General features: G+C 36.9%; 1 protein-coding gene across 1 annotated transcript in view; it reads left to right on the forward strand.

Annotated features, from left to right (window-relative positions):
* The window catches only part of SLC30A5 (solute carrier family 30 member 5), a 29,316-nt gene extending 18,853 nt beyond the window's left edge, over positions 1 to 10,463 (forward strand). Inside the window, exons 8-16 of the mRNA XM_060092985.1 lie at positions 130 to 300; positions 768 to 1,056; positions 1,238 to 1,446; positions 2,162 to 2,319; positions 3,196 to 3,325; positions 5,668 to 5,869; positions 6,661 to 6,887; positions 8,862 to 8,990; positions 9,604 to 10,463. Coding sequence (XP_059948968.1) covers positions 130 to 300; positions 768 to 1,056; positions 1,238 to 1,446; positions 2,162 to 2,319; positions 3,196 to 3,325; positions 5,668 to 5,869; positions 6,661 to 6,887; positions 8,862 to 8,990; positions 9,604 to 9,774 — 1,686 coding nt within the window. The 3' untranslated portion in view covers positions 9,775 to 10,463. The remainder of the gene's footprint in view (positions 1 to 129; positions 301 to 767; positions 1,057 to 1,237; positions 1,447 to 2,161; positions 2,320 to 3,195; positions 3,326 to 5,667; positions 5,870 to 6,660; positions 6,888 to 8,861; positions 8,991 to 9,603) is intronic.
* The last annotated feature ends 5,069 nt before the right edge of the window (positions 10,464 to 15,532 follow it).

Below are 15,532 nucleotides of genomic sequence, written 5' to 3' on the forward strand. Positions count from 1 at the left end.
CATTTAAATTGTTCAGTAATTTGGGTTATGGAAAAAACATGCTAGCTCCATTTCTTTAAATATTATGTATTTAAGGCTTGAGTGTTGAACTGTGTGTTTCTAATGCAACTTATCTACTTTTACTCATAGGGTGGAGTATTATTGCTAGTACTGGCTTTGTGTTGTAAAGTTGGTTTTCATACAGCTTCCAGAAAACTCTCTACAGATGTTGGTGGAACCAAACGTCTTCAAGCTTTATCCCATCTTGTTTCTGTGCTTCTCTTATGCCCATGGGTCGTTGTTCTTTCTGTGACAACTGAGGTAAGAGCAGGAATTTATTGGTAATAAGCAAAATAAATTGCTGTTATTTATAGATTTTAGTTCAGTACATTGTATTTTATTTCAATTTGATGTTGCAAGTGGCTTTAAATTATCAAGTACTATTACATTTATATATCCCTCCCATTCCTGTGGCCCATAGGAATCAGTTAAATACTAATATTAATATAAATACTAATAATAATATTAATAATAATTTAATACCTACCCACAAACCCAAGGATTGTGTATCACCAAGTATTTATAAAATTATTAAACAGATGCTCCTTTTTTTAATACTTTGGGGAATACTAGGAAAATGTGCCAATATCTTATAACTCATATTTTGGCATTTTACAAATCATATTGAATCATGGGAATATTTGTTTATACATAAAGGGATTAACTAAAATATAAGATGTGAACTTTATACGCATATGGTATTAACAATTTTTTTTTTTAATTTCTAGAGTAAAGTCGAGTCTTGGTTTTCTCTCATTACACCTTTCACAACGGTTATTTTTTTTGTCATGATCCTGGATTTCTATGTCGATTCCATTTGTTCAGTCAAAGTGGAAGTTTCCAAATGTGCCCGATATGGATCCTTTCCCATTTTTATTAGTGCTCTACTTTTTGGAAATTTTTGGACGCATCCAATAACAGACCAGCTTCGGGCCATGAACAAAGCAGCACACCAGGAGAGCACGGAACACGTCCTTTCTGGAGGAGTGGTAGTGAGCGCTATATTCTTCATATTGTGTAAGCATTTTTCCCCTTAGCAAATTTCATCTTATGGATTCTGATGTTCAGTCATTTACTAAATTTGGGAATTTGTTCAATGCTTCATACATTTAGTGCTGATAGATACCGTGTTGGGTTTTGGTGGCTTAAATTTTTTGAACTTCTATAATATCTTTTTTTTTTTTTCTTCTGTTTTTAGCTGCCAACATCTTATCATCTCCTTCTAAGAGAGGACAGAAAGGTACCCTAATTGGATATTCTCCTGAAGGAATACCTCTTTATAACTTCATGGGTGATGCTTTTCAGCATAGCTCCCAGTCAATCCCTAGGTTTATTAAGGAATCACTAAAACAAATTCTTGAGGAGAATGACTCTAGGCAGATCTTTTACTTCTTGTGCTTGAATCTGGTAAGAGTTTTAAATATTAGTGGCATATCTTAAAAGCTTAATCTTTTAATTTTGACAGTTCTGGTATAATTTTAGTAATTCCCAAATAATTTTAGTAATTAGAAATGGGCTAAAATGATATTTTCTCTAAGTATTAGAAAGATTACAGGATCATATTCATACTACTTAAACAATTTTTTGAAGTATTTTTAAAATGTTGGTTTAGTGTGCTATTTCAAATTAGTAGATATAGTAGTTTATAAAGATTTTTATCAGGAATTCCCTGGTGGTCCAGTGGTTAGGACTCCTTGCTCTCACTGCCAGGGGCCCAGGTTCAATCCCTGGTTGGGAAACTAAGATCCCACAAGCCACACGGCACAGCCAAAAAGAAAAAAAGATTTTTATCTACTCCTTATAAGATCTCACTACCAACCAGATTGCTAACATTTTATAGTCAAGTTTATTTAGTTCTACAGACATATAAATAAAACTATCTCCTTTTAAATAGTTTATAAGATAGACATATCTGATTTAGCTTGATTTCTTATAGTTTATATGAAATGAGGTTTCTTGTATGAGAACCAGTTAAATAACGAAAGAGACAGTTATATAATATCTTCAAGTAAGGTTTGGGTAACTAAGGGTTAAAATCCTTATGATTAAATTCTGATAAATCTCTCTTGAAACAGTATTTCCCAACATACTCCTCTCCTATTTGTTTTTAAACGTGTTTTAGCTTTTTACCTTTGTGGAATTATTCTATGGCGTGTTGACCAATAGTCTGGGTCTGATCTCAGATGGATTTCACATGCTCTTTGACTGCTCTGCTTTGGTCATGGGACTTTTTGCAGCCCTGATGAGTAGATGGAAAGCAACTCGGATTTTCTCCTATGGGTAGGTACACTGACTGTCAAGGCTTGTAGCAAATTCCATCTTATAGTATAAAATTTTACTACTTTTAATACAAATTTAATTTTTCAGAGCTTCATTTTTCTTTAATTTAAAGTAGATAAGAGAAACTAAACCAAGCATTTGATAAATACTGAATGACAGTAAGCTTAAGACTATATACTCCCTGACAAATCCCTCTCATAGGTAGATAGCAAAAAATCAGTTAAACAGTGAGCTATTTGGCCAACAATGTTTCTTTGAGGAATGGAATGTTCATGGTCATTCACATCTTTGCAGTTAGAGAATTCAAAATTTGAAGTGGCTATGCATGCAGTATCCTTTCACTAAGTCATCATTAGTGAAATGATGCAGTATCCTTTCACTAAGTCATCATTCAGTTCAGAGAATATTAGAATCCCTGATTTGTGCAAGATATTTTGATAAGAACTATTGTAAATAGGTTAATAAATTCAGCTCTTACTTTCAGCTGTTTATATTTTGAAAGATGGATGACCCAAAATTACAAAAAATTTTGATACAAAGCCAAATCTATGTGCTGTGACAGAGATACAGAGAACGACAAAGGATTAAAGGAGAGAGAAATAACTTCTTGCTAAGAAATTAGGACAGGCTTTGTGTAAGAAGGGACGTTGACGAAGGACTTTGATAAATATATAAAATTTCAACAAACATATATGTATGGAAAGAACCTTCCAGCATTAGTATGATATTTATAATCTTGGTAATTTCCTACTCTTACTATTTGCGTAATTGAAAATCTGTCATTGAAAATCATTTCGTCATTTGTAACATAATAATGTTTATACTTTAAAAATATTTGTCATTTTCCTTTTCTAAAAATATATTCTACATTTTTAGGTATGGCCGAATAGAAATTCTCTCTGGATTTATTAATGGGCTTTTTCTAGTGGTAATAGCTTTTTTCGTGTTTATGGAATCAGTGGCTAGATTAATTGATCCTCCGGAATTAGACACACACATGTTAACAGTAAGTCTTTTCATTTTCCTATTTGAATTTCTACTCAAACTCATACAGCTTTTTCCCTGCAAAAGTTTAACTACTTGTAGTTATTGACCTAGGAAGGTTTTATTTATTTTTTTTGATTTAAATTAACATAACTTCCTATCTTGCTATTTACATTTACACTGCTGACTCTTCGAAATTAATTAATATACTTTTCTCTAATACGCTAGTAGTCAAATATTAGATAATATTCTAAAACAGTTTCTTTTCTGCCTTATTAAACGTTTTTGTTTGAAGATGTGTTTTTGAATACCTGAGGAAATATTCAAAGGCTTTACTCTAGATTAAATTACTGCTATGGCAACTTTTAATGTTTTCCCTGTACCTCCAAATCTTTACATGCGCTGTTCCTTATAGGTCTCACGCCCTTCCATCACTTCTGCCCTTTTAGGCTTTGCTTCTAAAGTTGCCTTTGGTGGGATACTTTCCCTTAGTCCCTCTCTTCCCACCTTAAACTGTGTTAGATTTCCCTTTCTGAATATTCCCATTGTATCTTGTGCAATCTTCTTTTAGCAACATTGACTTGTAACTGTTGTTTAGTTTTTCATTCTTCCACAATTAAGATATGTGTCGCTCAATATCAAAAAAGCAAACAACCCAATCCAAAAATAGGCAGAAGACCTAAATAGACATTTCTCCAAAGAAGACATACAGATTGCCAACAAACACATGAAAGGATGCTCAACATCACTAATCATTAGAGAAATGCAAATCAGAACTACAATGAGGTATCACCTCACACTGGTCGGAATGGCCATCATCAAAAAATCTACAAACAATAAATGCTGGAATGGGTGTGGAGAAAAGGGAACCCTCTTGCACTGTTGGTGGGAATGTATATTGATACAGCCACTATGGAGAACAGTATGGAGGTTCCTTAAAGAAGTAAAAATAGAACTACCATATGACCCAGCAATCCCACTACTGGACATATACCCTGAGAAAACCATAATTCAAAAAGAGACATGTACCACAATGTTCATTGCAGCTCTATTTACAATAGCCAGGACATGGAAGCAATCTAAGTGTCCATCGACAGATGAATGGATAAAGATGTGGCACATATATACAATGGAATATTACTCAGCCATAAAAAGAAATGAAATTGAGTTATTTGTAGTGAGGTGGATGGACCTAGAGTCTGTCATACAGAGTGAAGTAAGTCAGAAAGAGAAAAATACCGTATGCTAACACATATATATGGAATCTTAAAAACAAACAAAATGGTTCTGATGAACCTAGGGGCAAGACAGGAATAAAGACGCAGACATCGAGAATGGACTTGAGGACGTGGAGGGGGAAGGGTAAGCTGGGATGAAGTGAGAGAGTGGCATGGTCATATATACGCTACCAAATGTAAAATAGATAGCTAGTGGGAAACAGCCACTGAGCCCAGGGAGATCAGCTCTGTGCTTTGCGACCACCTAGAGGGGTGGGCTAGGGAGGGTGGGAGGGAGGGAGACGCAAGAGGGAGGAGATATGGGTATATATGTATATGTATAGCTGATTCACTTTGTTATAAAACAGAAACTAACCATTGTAAAGCAATTATACTCCAGTAAAGATGTTAAAAAAATTTTTTTAATTTAAAAAATTAAAAATAAAACAAATGGATTTCTCTAAAGGAGAAATTGTAGATGTATGTAAATTAAATAGTGCCCTGAGCTAGAGCTACTATTCAAAATCATTTTTGTAAGAGGGGATAATCAAGGGTAAGTATCCTTTGGGGTGTTACTGTGGCACCATTAAATCAAGATAATCTCATTTACTTTGTTTTTTAAAAAGTGCTTTTCCATTGTACTTTTTTTACTTTGGGAAATTTTACTATAGTTAAGAAACAGTAAGACTGTGTTTATTTGTAATCCACTCATTAGTAAATTACAATCATTGCCTTTTAAAGTATTGATATTTACCTAGTAATATAAATGAGATTTCAGGTACAATGTATACTTGCTCTAGTAAGCAGTACTTTCAAACTCTTTATTTAAATAAACAAAACAAAACTTTAGCATCATTTATTTATTCATAAACCCTGAATCAAGTACATTTTTATTCTTAATCATTTAATTAAAGCAAATCTAAATCCTTTTACTTGTCAACACTTTGGTATTTGAAAGTTAAATGCTTCTTCTAAAATATTCTAAAATTCACACTTAAAATTTTCTTATTGAATTTAATGAGGTTTTACTATGAATATTTTCAAAACTGTAAACCAAAAACCATATATAGCTACATAATAACTTTTAAATAACAAGTTTATTTTTTTAATTACAAATTTAAAGGTTTTCTTTTTTCTTTTTTGCTAGCCAGTCTCAGTTGGAGGGCTGATAGTAAACCTTATTGGTATCTGTGCCTTTAGCCATGCCCATAACCATACCCATGGAGCTTCTCAAGGAAGCTGTCACTCATCTGATCACAGCCATTCTCACCATGTGCATGGACACAGTGACCATGGGCACGGTCACAGCCACGGATCTGCAGGCAGAGGCATGAATGCTAACATGAGGGGTGAGTCCTTGCCAGATACTGTCCTACCTTTCAACTGTGTTCTGAATTGACATTGTTTATTTGTATTAAGTATTGGGTTCTTGGAACAATTTTATTTTAAAAAACCAACCTGTAACTAAAAAGAGGTATAAAGTCATCTGTTACAGAAAATGCTCACAACTGTTCATAAATGTCAAATTTTTAAAATAAATTATTGTAATTATAGAGTCCTTTTCATGGTGACATTTGAGTAAATATTAGTTGCAAGGGAAACTGTGCATTACGCACTTTCACTATAAAAGACCTAAGAAATTTTTATTGTACTGAAAAAAAATATGGGGGAAGTATCATTTATGTTGAGATATTTATTCTGATGTTTTATTTTTTTATTTATTTTTTTGGCCACTCCGCATGGCTTGTGGGATCTTAGTTCCCCAACCAGGGATTGAACCCTCACCCTCAGCAGTGAAAGTGCAGAGTCATAACCTCTGGACCACCAGAGAATTCCCTATTCTGATATTTAGTAGAAATAATTTAGGTAACGTCAAAACTTGGCTCATGTATGATTTCTAGGAAGCTTTCCCAGACACCATCATAAAACTCACCACACTGGTAATAGTTGCCCACATCCTTACTTTCACCACTATGCCATGAATTCCTTGATGGAAGTGACCATGTTTAGTCATTTTGAAGTACCAGCCCCTAGCAGAGTGCCTGGTGAATAATAGGTACCTCGTAATATCAGTACAATGAATAAAAGAACTAAATTAAATGTGCTTTAATTTTTAATATTTTATGTATCTTACTTGTAGGTGTATTTCTACATGTTTTGGCAGACACACTTGGCAGTATTGGTGTGATCGTATCCACCATTCTTATAGAGCAGTTTGGATGGTTCATTGCTGATCCCCTCTGTTCTCTTTTTATCGCTATATTAATATTTCTCAGTGTTGTCCCACTGATTAAGGATGCCTGTCAGGTTCTCCTTCTGAGACTGCCACCAGAATATGAAAAAGAACTACATATTGCCTTAGAAAAGGTACTGTGTATAATTTCTTTACTAGTCTTCTTCCTTTTAAAATAGTATTTGAAATTAAATAAGTTGACCTAATAAGAAATGAAAATGACAGTCTTGTAGGAAAATGGACTGATAACATAAACAGGCAATTCATAGAAAAACCAAACACAGAATAGAATGTTATTTCAGCTTGTGGTTTGCCATATCTTATTTATTTATTTATTTGTTTATTTATTTATTGGCTGCATTGGGTCTTCGTTGCTGTGCGCGGGCTTTCTCTAGTTGTGGTGAGTGGGGGCTACTCTTTGTTGCGGTGCGCGGGCTTCTCATTACGGTGGCTTCTCTGGTTGCGGAGCACGGGCTCTAGGCACACGGGCTTCAGTAGTTGTGGCACGTGGGCTCAGTAGTTGTGGCACATGGGCTTAGTTGCTCCACAGCATGTAGGATCTTCCCGGACCAGGGCTCGAATCTGTGTCCCCTGCATTGGCAGGTGATTCTTAACCATTGCACCACCAGGGAAGTCCCTGACATATCATATTAAAGTAATTAGGATCTGTTGATGAACAGTTGGCATCTTGAACACTTAAGGTATAGCATCTTAACCCACTGGTTTCATAAATAAAATTAGTAAAGTTTTCTCACTTTCTCATAATTGGCAACTAATACATCCTACTAAAAAAGAAAGTTTTTTATTTCAAAAATAATACATATCCATTACAGAAAGTTTCAAAGTAGAAAAAAGAAAAAAATAATAATCACATATAATTTCACTACCTGGAAAGAAACACTTTTTAAAAAATTTATCTCTTTATTTATTTATTGGTTTTTTTGTTTGTTTGTTTTTTTGGCTGCGTTGGGTCTTCGTTGCTGCGCACGGGCTTTCTCTAGTTGTGGTGCGCAGGGACTACTCCTCATTGTGGTGTGTGGGCTTCTCATTGCGGTGGCTTTTCTTGTTGCAGAGCATGGGCTCTAGGCACGCGGGCCTCAGTAGTTGTGGCATATGGGCTCAGTAGTTGTGGCTCGCAGGCTCTAGAGCGCAGGCTCAGTAGTGGTGGCGCGTGGGCCCAGTTGCTCCGTGGCATGTGGAATCTTCCCGGACCAGGGCTTGAACCTATGTCCCCTGCATTGGCAGGTGGATTCCTAACCACTGCCCCACCAGGGAAGCCCAGAAACGCTTTTGGGTCGTTTTTCTGTATAAAAATATTTTTTAAATAAAAATGGCCAAAAAAATGTACTGCTTTGTAAATTTTTCCCCACTTAATTATGTCATGTTGATAAATAGTCTAATACATTTTTTTTTCTTTTTTTTTTTTTTTTTTTGCTGTACGCGGGCCTCTCACTGCTGTGGCCTCTCCCGTTGCGGAGCACAGGCTCCGGACGCGCAGGCTCAGCGGCCATGGCTCACGGGCCCAGCCGCTCCGCGGCATGTGGGATCCTCCCGGACTGGGGCACGAACCCGCGTCCCCTGCATCGGCAGGCGGACTCTCAACCACTGCGCCACGAGGGAAGCCCGTCTAATACATTTTTAATGACAGGGTAGTGTTACATTGTGTGGATAGTCTATAATTTATTTGACTAGCCTTCCATTGTTGAACATGAAGGATATCTTTTGCATGTGTTATCTCAAATATAACAAATAATACTGGAATGTTTGTATCAATATAAAGGAAACAACATGGTTTATTGAACGTATCCAATGTTTAGACTAGGCAAAGTACATCTTATATCGGTGAAAATGGGTGTAAAGTCACCTGTGTAACCCTGTTCACTTCCTATTCCAAACTTCCTTCCCTGGCATCACTGCCAGGTCAAAATATTTTAGACACCTTTACTTGAAGTTAGTTGTCCTTCCCATTCCTTTCTCATTTCTGGGCTCTCCTTATTACTTTTTTTTTTAAATCAGGTTAATAATGGTTTCTGGACTAAAAAGACTGCTTTGTGTTCAGTAAATTAGCCTTCAAATCCATTTATATCACCTCTCCTTTTATTTGACAGCTACAGAAAATTGAAGGAATAATATCATACCGAGACCCACATTTTTGGCGTCATTCTGCCAGTATTGTGGCAGGAACAATTCATATACAGGTGACATCTGATGTGCTGGAACAAAGAATAGTACAGCAGGTAATAATCCTAAGTTTTTAAAATAATTTCAGTTGAGGTAATTGCACACATTGTAAGTTATACAGCTCAGTAGTCATTTAATTGTTTAAAAATATCATTCTTACAGCTGTCCAAGGATAAGTTATTTTTTTACATCTAGATTTGTTTTATATCCAAAAGTAGTAAAAAATAAAGTCAAGTTTTAGTATGTGGAGAACAAGCTTAAGTTAATGTAAAAAAAAAAAATTCATTTGTAATCCACCTTGGTTCCCAATAGATGGTCAAGAAATAAGGTATTATAAATATAGTCCTAAGTTAATAATAATAATAAAGTTGGCAGGTATGTGTCATGGTTGGAGATAAGGATCAAAACAGTTCCTGTATCCCTATTCTAGACCTACCAAATTGGAAACAGTAGCTGTTTTCCTTTTCTACCTTGAATGTCAGGTCAGTGATTTACTGGCCTTCTAAAAGATCCTATGTAATATTTGACCAGCTAAATAATAAACATTACTTTAAGGACTTATCATTGACTATCTATGGCTATTCAAAAAAATGTGATATCTATTATTTAATCCAAATGCACTAAATGCATTAATCTAAATGCTTTTAAATGTATGGATTTTTATAACAGGTTACAGGAATACTTAAAGATGCTGGAGTAAACAACTTAACAATTCAAGTGGAAAAAGAAGCATACTTTCAACATATGTCTGGCCTAAGTACTGGATTTCATGATGTTCTGGCTATGACAAAACAAATGGAGTCCATGAAATACTACAAAGATGGTACTTACATCATGTGAGATAACTTGGGAATTACCCCTGGGGTATGAACAATGAAGATGAAATGACCGGGTATTTATAATATCACCAGAAGAAAATTGCACATAATTGTACAGAAACATTTTGTGGTATTTGAAAAAAATTTTAAAGCTCCTCACAGGGCTTCCTTGGTGGCGCAGTGGTTGAGAGTCCGCCTGCCGATGCAGGGGACACGGGTTCGTGCCCCGGTCCGGGAAGATCCCACATGCCGCGGAGCGGCTGGGCCCGTGAGCCATGGCCGCTGAGCCTGCGCATCCAGAGCCTGTGCTCCGCAACGGGAGAGGCCACAACAGTGAGAGGCCCGCATACCGCAAAAAAAAAAAAAAAAAAAAAAAAAGCTCCCTACAGTTGGATCAAGGAATCTTTCTTAAAGGAAATTTAAATACAGAATGAAGCATTAATTGTATAAAATAATTGTTTAAATTATGTGTAAAACAGGAAACTTAAAATTTAAGTGAACATGATGTATCATATCTTCAAAAGTGAACATATAATGATGGATTCTAGTGAAGACCAAAATAACTTCTGTGTGTTTACTTTCTGTAAGAAAGCATCTCCATTGTAAATAATGTATTTACATGTTTATTACAAAGACCCAAATGAAAAATTTTTAGTCAATTTTTTGCATAGCCCTAGGGTAAAATAGGAATAAAAGTTCTATATTTATGGATTTTCTGTATATAAAACTGGTTTCTAATTATAACTTAAATCCATTAAGTAAAACCTGTATTGCCACTTTAAATGTAAACTAAATTATTTGGGAGAAACTTCAACCACTGATACGAGGCAGCAGTGAGAATAGTGAAGGATAACATGACAGTCTTTGATGTATTACAAAAGCCAACCACTCTGTAAAATAAATTTTTTTTACTTTTGGTAATATTTGCACATGAATAATTACTTTATTAGGGTAAAGAACTTAGACTAAGTTGTGTTCATGTTATTCACTCTGTCTTCTTCCTCTAAAGTAGAATATTCCATTTCTTGTTATGCATCTGGCATTCCAAGTTGCTTATTAAGCTGGCATCCAAGCAATGCTAGGCTTTTCATCTTTTCCTATGTTGTAGAACAGCCAGTGGAGAGAGTCATAAATAATTGTCAACTCAGAGTTAATTTTCTGCCTATAGATGTAACTTTTTTTTTAATTTCTGGAACATGTAGATGTAGAAGAAATATCAAAGAATTAGGTGGTTATTTTAAAGTTTAATAAGTAAATCTTGTTCATAAACCCTTAGGCACTATGAAATCAAAATACTTACTCTATAACTACTTTCTATAGTAATATGTATATTTTTTCATTTCCAATTTAAACTGAATGTATAGTCTGAAAAGACTGTATGATAAATAGATACATAATAATATATGCAGTTTTATGAACACCAAAGAATGTTGACCAAGAGAAACTTTTGAATACCTATTTATAAGCATCTGAGTATTTTCACTCTTATACTAGGAATTTTGATAAGTAGGATGAATTAATTTTAGTATGGATACTATTTTCTTATCTATACCATAATGGCAAACATGTATTTAAATCATATTTTTGTCTTACAAATTTTAAAATGTGAGAGGTTTTAGAAATTTGTTATAAGTTATTTTGATATTCCTTGTCTTCTCTTTACACATTTTCTGGTCCAGAATCTTCAATACATATTAAAATTTTTGAGTGGTGGGAAAATAATTGCATATTGATGTTTTAATGTAATTTTTATACATTAAAAAATTTTAAGTAGATAGGTACAATAAATATTACATCATTTTTTAAATTGTCATTTCCCTTGGAAGGCATAAAAATAGCAAGAAAATTAAACTAATGTGATGGACAACTATCAAGATGAGAGAGAACGCAACACTGAAGGGTGAGGGAGTGCAGATAGAAAGTAGGGAAACTCCAGTATGGAGAGCACCAGGGTGCTGGTTCTGGCTCATACAAACCATATGGCTTTAGGCAAATCAGCCTCTCTGGGTATCTTTTTTTTCCTCATACATAAAATGAGAATACAGGGTTTCCCTGGTGGCGCAGTGGTTGAGAGTCCGCCTACCGATGCAGGGGACACGGGTTCATGCCCCGGTCCAGGAAGATCCCACATGCTGCAGAGTGGCTGGGCCTGTAAGCCATGGCCGCTGGGCCTGCGCGTCCGGAGCCTGTGCTCCGCAATGGGAGAGGCTACAACAGTGAGAGGCCCGCGTACCGCAAAAAAAAAAAAGAAAAGTTAAAATGAGAATACAATCTGCTCAAATTCATGGATACGGAGCAACTGGAACCCACACACTGCCAGTAGGAATTTGAAATGACGCAGCCACTTTGGAGAACCGTTTGGCAATTTCTTTTTACATTAAGCATACAGCTCTCCTGTGACCCAGCAGTTCTACTGCTGGGTATTTACCCAAGAGAAATGGAAACATGTCTATAAAAAGAGTGGTACAAGAATGTACATCTTCATGAGACCCCAAAACCAGAAAGAATCCAAATGTCCATCATCGAGAGAATGGATAAGTAAGTTATGGTGTATTTACAATGGACTACTTACTCAGCAGTTTTTTAAAAATTACTGTTACAAACAATATAAGTGAATCTCAAAAACATTATAAGTGAGGGGCTTCCCTGACAGTCCAGTGGTTAAGACTCTGCTCTCCCAATGCAGGGGGCACGGATTAGATCCCTGGTCGGGGAACTAAGATCCTACATGCCTCAGGGTGCGACAAAAAAATGTGTGTGTGTGTGTGTGTGTGTGTGTGTATACATATAATTGAAAGAAGCCAGCCACAAAAGAAGTCTACTATATGGTTCCATGTATATAAAGTACAAAAACAGAGAAGACTACTCTATAGTGATAGAGCATAGAAATTTTCAGTAGAGCATTAATTTTCAATTGCTGTCATAACAAATTACCACAAACTTAGGGCTTAACACAAACTTATTATCTTACAATTCTGTAGGTCAGAAGTCCAGTATGGGACTCACTGGGCTAAAATCAAGTTGCCACCGGGCTGCATTTCTTTCTGGAGGCTCTCAGAATCCATTTCCTTGCTCATTCAAGTTGTTGGCTGAATTCAGTCCTAATGGTCGTGACTGAGGTCCCTGTTTCTTTGCCGGTATTCCCAGCTTCTAGAGACCACCTGTACTTTTTGGCTTGTGGCCCCTTTCCTCCATCCTCAAAGCCAGCAAGAGTAGGTCATGTGCTTCTTATACTTCAAATCTCTCCTGCCTCTTCTTCCACTGTAGCACCTTTCTCTGACTCACTCTTCTGTCTCCCTCTTCTACTTTTTTTTTTTAATATGATTATTTATTTATTTATTTTTGGCTGTGTTGGGTCTTCATTTCTGTGCAAGGGCTTTCTCTAGTTGTGGCAAGTGGAGGCCACTCTTCACCTCAGTGCGCGGGCCTCTCACTATTGCGGCCTCTCGTTGCAGAGCACAGGCTCCAGACGTGCAGGCTCAGTAGTTGTGGCTTACGGGTCTAGTTGCTCCACGGCACGTGGGATTTTCCCAGACAAGGGCTCGAACCCATGTCCCCTGCATTGGCAGGCAGATTCTCAACCACTGCGTCACCAGGGAAGCCCTTCCTCTTCTACTTTTAAGGACTCTTTTGGTTACATTGGGCCTACCCATATACCAGATAATCCCCTATCTCAAAGTCCCTTTTGCCGTATAACATAGTCACAGGTATGTTCATATTCACAGGTTCTGGGCATTAGGACAAGGACATCTTTCTGGGGGTCGTTATTTTGCCTGCCACGTGTTTGCCTTGCAAAGACGGGGAGTTTGTTAGAAAAAAAAGGGCAGGGAGATCTTTTTGGAGTGATGGAAGTGTTCTATATCTAGAGCACAGTGGTGGTTACATAGGTGTATACAATTGTCAAAATCTTAAGTATAACTTCTGCATTCTCTTTTTCAAGTGCTTTTGTAATTTGCTAGTAATCATTCGAAGCTACTGTGTGGTAAGCACACAATTATCCATTTTTTCTCCTAGTACTCTGGTATTATCACATAATAAGTTAGCTATAACTGATCTAGTTCAATAACACAGTATAGTGGACTAGATTTTTTTCAGATACGTTGTTCCTCTTTGTGGCTATTTTCCACTTGAATTTAAAGGCCAAGGAGGTTTCCTCTGCAACAAAGTACAATACATAGATCTGTCAATATTAATATTCACATAGTATGGAAAGCCTTTTTAAGAAAATAATACAATTCAGTAGGTTATGTTTTTTTTTAAACATTGAATAAATCCATTCATACTCAACAAAATTCATTGAAGTTCTTTATAGCCAGACACTGCTCTAGGAGCTAGGGATAAAATCACCAATAAAACAGTCCTGCCCTAAAGGAGCTTACTTTCAAGTGTAGGAGACAGACTAATATGTAAAAATGTCAGATGGTGATGAGCACTACGAGGAAAAGCAATAACTTATTGAACCCTTGCTGTGTACCAGGTGGGCAGTGTTCTAAGCAATCAATATGTGTAATTATTATCCCCATTTTACTGATGAGGAAACTGAGGAAGAAAAAGGTTAACTTGCCCCCACATCATACACCCAGTAAGTGGTAAAGCCAACTGTCCAAACCAGGCACTCTGGTTTCACCCTTAACAGGGGTGCTAGAGAATGGCCAAAAAGGATCTCTAGGGGGGGAAGACAACCTGATTTGAGTAAGGAAGCAAATGGTACCTAGTATCTTAGACCGTATTCTATTTTTTTAAATAAATTTATTATTTATTTATTTATTTATTTTGGGCTCGTTGGGCCTTCGTTGCTGCACGCGGGCTTTCTCTAGTTGTGGCGAGTGGGGGCTACTCTTCGTTGCAGTGCGTGGGCTTCTCACTGCAGTGGCTTCTCTTGTTTCGGAGCATGGGCTCTAGGCACATGGGCTTCAGTAGTTGTGGCACATAGGCTCGGTAGTTGTGGCTCGCGGGCTCTAGAGCTCAAGCTCAGTAGTTGTGGTGCACGGGCTTAGTTGCTCTGCGGCAAGTGGGATCTTCCCGGACCAGGGCTCGAACTCGTGTCTCCTGCGTCAGCAGGTGGATTCTTAACCACTGTGCCACCAGGGAAGTCCCGTATTCTATTAATAGCCACTATTCTATCCTGAAAGAACATCAAATGTAAGGCATTTGAGGCAGGAGGTGGTTAGCATGATAGAAGAAAAGCAAGAAGGCCAGTGTGATAGCAGCAAAATTAGTCAAGTGGTGTAGTGAGGACATGGAAAGTCTGTGAAGGGCTTTGAGTAAGGAACTAACTCGAGCTGATGTGTTTCAAAAGGATCAGGATAGAAGAGCCTAGTGGAATCCAAGGAAGAGTTAGAAGGCTTTTGCCCAAGCCTAAATGAGAGAGGATGGGGACTTGGGTAGACTAAGCAGCATGTTCATTGCCTCTTACCCATAAGCTCACTGTTTAAGGTAAAAAATCAGACACAAACTCTGCCTTCACTATGCTTATTACAGTAGGGAAGATAAGATGTATGTAACTATAATTCAAGATTTAGATTTGGTGCCGTAAGGGAGCGGCAAAGTTCAGAGAATGGAAAAGTTACTTTTAGCTGAAGGGAAGAGGGTGAGGCTTCACAAAGGAGGTGGCATTTGATAGATCAAAGAGACCAGTGGGGTTGGAAATAGAAGGCAAGGGGATTAGTTTCCTCTGGAGTAAAGTGTGTATACCCATCAGTAGTTCAGTTTTGCACAAGCATGGCTCTCGGGTGTGGGTGTGGAGTTAGTAGGCCTATGATTACGAAGGTTAGGAGCAG

The sequence above is a fragment of the Mesoplodon densirostris genome, chromosome 3 (assembly GCF_025265405.1).
Source record: "Mesoplodon densirostris isolate mMesDen1 chromosome 3, mMesDen1 primary haplotype, whole genome shotgun sequence".
NCBI lineage: Eukaryota > Metazoa > Chordata > Mammalia > Artiodactyla > Ziphiidae > Mesoplodon > Mesoplodon densirostris.